Source organism: Capsicum annuum, unplaced genomic scaffold (assembly GCF_002878395.1).
Source record: "Capsicum annuum cultivar UCD-10X-F1 unplaced genomic scaffold, UCD10Xv1.1 ctg999, whole genome shotgun sequence".
Taxonomy (NCBI): domain Eukaryota; kingdom Viridiplantae; phylum Streptophyta; class Magnoliopsida; order Solanales; family Solanaceae; genus Capsicum; species Capsicum annuum.
The window spans coordinates 2,777,022-2,780,990 of NW_025896087.1; the positions used below are offsets into that span (position 1 = coordinate 2,777,022).

General features: G+C 28.3%; 1 protein-coding gene across 1 annotated transcript; it reads left to right on the forward strand.

Moving 5' to 3' along the window:
• The first annotated feature begins 1,294 nt into the window (after window positions 1-1,294).
• On the forward strand, window positions 1,295-2,409 carry LOC124895843 (ethylene-responsive transcription factor 1-like). Its single transcript, XM_047406250.1, has one exon. The coding sequence runs from the start codon at window positions 1,453-1,455 to the stop codon at window positions 2,251-2,253; it is 801 nt and encodes a 266-aa protein (XP_047262206.1). The 5' UTR covers window positions 1,295-1,452; the 3' UTR covers window positions 2,254-2,409.
• Window positions 2,410-3,969: the final 1,560 nt, after the last annotated feature.

The following is a 3,969-nucleotide window of genomic DNA, read 5'->3' on the forward strand; positions in this document are numbered from 1 at the left end:
CCCAAATTTTCAAGAAGTACTCCCTCCGTCCCAAATTATATTTCGTCATTTTTTTGGTCCGTCCAAAAGAGAATGTTGTTTTTCTTTATTTGACAAGTTTTTACAAAACATAATTATAATTTTACCCTTAGTGATCCACTTGACTTTAAATACTATTATTTATTTTTTTTCAATTAAAAGTGATTTTACTTGATTTTAAATGCTACTTTACTCCCCCTTTTCAAGAAAAGTAATTTTGTAACTTTAATAAAATCAATGTTTATTTCTTAAATATTGTGTCCGAATAAATAGCGACATATAATTTGAGACGGAGGGAGGATTATTTAACAAACAAACAAATATTTTGACTATTAAAATATTGCGTAATAAGTGTTGAATTTTCGAAATCAATGACATTATCATTTGCCTCTTTCGAAACAGTCGCGTCATTCATTTGTCTCGTGCTCAAGTTGTGTCCTTGTTTTTAGGCCACGTGATTAAATAATGCACTAAACAAGTTGTCCACTTCTAAGAAGAACCTTATCTCCATTATTCTTTTTTTTTTTTGGATATTCATTATAATATTGAAAGCTAATTATATTTGATTTGTGCAGAACTCATGTTAAGAGCAACGCCTCAGTATAATTTTTTATGCTTAAAATTCAAATTTGAGAATTTAATTAGAATATTTTGATATAACTTTGTTTTTATTAAAGAGAGTTTCATATCTCCATCTAAAATGTATAAGTAAATTTAATTGAATTGTAATATAAATATCGAGTTTCAAAGGATCAAAAATATAATAATAAATTATTCATTAATTAACTAAAAAAATTGATACTTATAATTTATTTCGAATTGAATCAGAAGTTCTGATTGAATTTTTTTATGAAACATAAATCCTATTAAAAGCGTTTTCTTTTAAAGTGCATTTCATGATTCACAATTTTAAACTTGTCGGGCCTCATGAATTAGGATTAATCGAGTTTCAATATGAATATCAGATATATACGTACGAATTCGTCGAGCATTAATATTAATATTTAATACACATATTTAAATTAATCGAGATTCAATATTGATATCAGATATATTAATTTAGATTAATCAATCATCAATGTGAATATCGAATATATAAATTTAAATTAATTTAATTTTAATATAAAATTAAATACATAAAAAAACTCAAATTAATCAAACTTTAACGAAAATACTGAAATTGAGTGAAAACATATTTTAAAATGAAAACATCACAGGTGACACCTTCTCAGATTCATGAATCTAACTAAACCTCTCTTCCCACTCTATATATATAACCTAACCCATTTTCCTCTTACAAAAAGCTCAAAATCCCCCTTTTTTCTCTTATCCCAAATCAAACGCCAAAGCTATCACGAATTTACGCAATTAATTGAATTGGATAGATATCGCTTAATCATAGGTTATTGAAAGAATCTCGGACACCCACAAAAAATGAATCAACCAATTTCCACCGAGTTACCTCCGACAAACTTTCCGGCGTATCGCCGGAATTCGAGTTTTAGTCGTCTAATACCGTGTTTAACTGAAACATGGGGCGCTTTACCTCTCAGAGTCGACGATTCTGAAGACATGGTAATTTATGGTTTATTAAAGGAAGCACTTAATGCTGGCTGGTCGCCGTTCAATTTCCCCGCCGTCGAAGTAACGCCGGAATTTATGGCTTCTCCGGCAGAGCCTACGGCGTCTCCGGCGAAGGAAAGATATTATAGAGGCGTCGGATGGCCATTCAGTTTCACCGCCGGCGAAGTAAAATCGAAACCGGCGCCGGAATTAATGACTTTGACGGCGGATGCTACGGTGGTGCCGGAATTAATGGCATCACCGGCGGAGACTACCAAGGCGGCGGCGGAGGCATTAAAAGATAAGCATTATAGAGGAGTAAGACGGCGTCCGTGGGGTAAATTTGCCGCGGAGATAAGGGATCCGGCGAAGAATGGAGCTAGAGTTTGGTTAGGAACATTCGAAACTGCTCAAGAAGCTGCAATAGCTTATGATAAAGCGGCTTATAGAATTAGAGGTACGAAAGCTCATTTAAATTTCCCGAGCCAGATCAGTTTGAATGAACCGGAACCGGTTCGAGTTACGGCGAAAAGACGAGTTTTGCATGAACGGGATAGTCCGTTGGAAAATGATTTGGCGAAACGGAAAAGAGAAAACGGTGTAGCTGAGAAATGTGAGAGTAGATCAAGTGTTGAGCAATTGACGGGTGGACATCAACTATTGGTTACTTAAACAATATTTCATTGGCCAAATTTCAAATTCATTATGAATGCAAAATGTTGGTGCCTACCCAAATACGGGTGAACTTAGATGTTTGATGCAAATACAAATATTTTTAAAGAATAGTTTTTTTTACTTTATAATATATTAAAAGTATCATTTTATTTCTCTGCACCTCAAATATATATTAGACTTTTCATACTTATTTATTTGTTAAATTTTATTTTTTAATATTTCATTTTTTTATTTTTTCTTTTCTCTTATTATTCTATTTTTTGTTTCAATTTTTATTTTTCTAAAAAAAATTTATTATTTTATTTTTTATTATTTTCACTTTTTATATCTGTGGGCTTTACAATTAACTCTTTAAGTGATTAATATTATATGTTAATTGTCAAACTAGAATTTAAAAAATAGAAAGGTAGTAAAAGAAGTCATTTTTTCTTTGAAAGTTATAATATATATGTTTTATGTTTTCTTTCTTTATAATAATGAAACAAAGATGGAAGACCTAACTACTTGTCAGTCAAATTTTAGTTTGAAAATAATCATTTGAATAATAAAAATATGATTTAAATTAGTATCATTTTGGACATTCAATTATGAGTGACTTTAGATATTTGAACCTAATAAAAAGTATCTTTAAAAGAATAACCTTCCTTACTTTTTAAATATAGTACAAGTACTATTTTGTCCCTCTACACGAATATATTTTTTCAATTTTTCATACTTATTTGTCTCTCAAATTTTATTTTTTTATTATTTACACTTTTTACTTTTTACTTTAATTTTATTATTCTATTTTTAATTATTTTCACTTTTATTTTTAATTTTATTATTCTATTTTTTTATTATTTTTATTTTTATTTTTTTTAAATTTATTTTCATGTTTTAATTTATTTGTTTCAACCTTTATTTTTTTTCTCAAGCATTATTTATTTCTTTCTTTTTTTTTAATTAATTTATCTTTAACCTTTATTTTTCTTTTATTTTTTATTTTTTATCAGTTCTTTTATTTTTTTCCTCATTTTACTCAAACTTTATTTTTATTTTTTCCTCTCATTTTTTTATTTTCTCAATTTTTTTAATTCATCATTTTCTTCTTGCCTTTTTTTTTCCTCACTTTTTTTTTATTTTCCTATTTTGTTTGATCATTTTTTTTCTTTTTTCAATTCTCCTTTTTTCCCTCAGTTTTCTCAAACTTTATTTTTATTTTTCCTCTCATTTTTATTTTTCTCCATTTTTTTAGTTCTTCATTTTTTCTTGATCATTATGTTTTTTTCTTTCCTTTTTTTCTCAATTTTTTTTTTATTTTCTCTATTTTGTTTGATCGTTTTTTTTCCTCAACTTCTATTATATTTTGCTAATAAATAAAAAATTGAATAATCCGCAAAGGTATTTTTTTTTTGGCTATCAAAACAAATTTAAGGGCATGAATTGTTGTTATGAAGTTCTTTAAAAATTCTTGAGATAAGTCGTGTCTCCAAGGAGAGAATTGTAGAATATCTCATAAATAAAGGCATAGTATAGTAGTGTCAACTTCTGCTCGTGGGGCATAATTTATTATTTAAAAGTTCTTGAGCTAAGTCTTGCCTCTAAGATAAGAGTTGTAGAACATTCCATAAATAAAGACATAACGTGGTAGTGTTAACTCTTGCCTGTGGGGCATAATTTGTTGTTTGAAAATCTTTGAGCTAAGTCTTGCCTCTAAGACAAGAGTTGTAGAAT

Excerpts from the sequence above, each read along its gene's own strand:
- LOC124895843 (XM_047406250.1), top strand. The coding sequence starts at position 1,453 with ATGAATCAACCAATTTCCACCGAGTTACCTCCGACAAACTTTCCGGCG.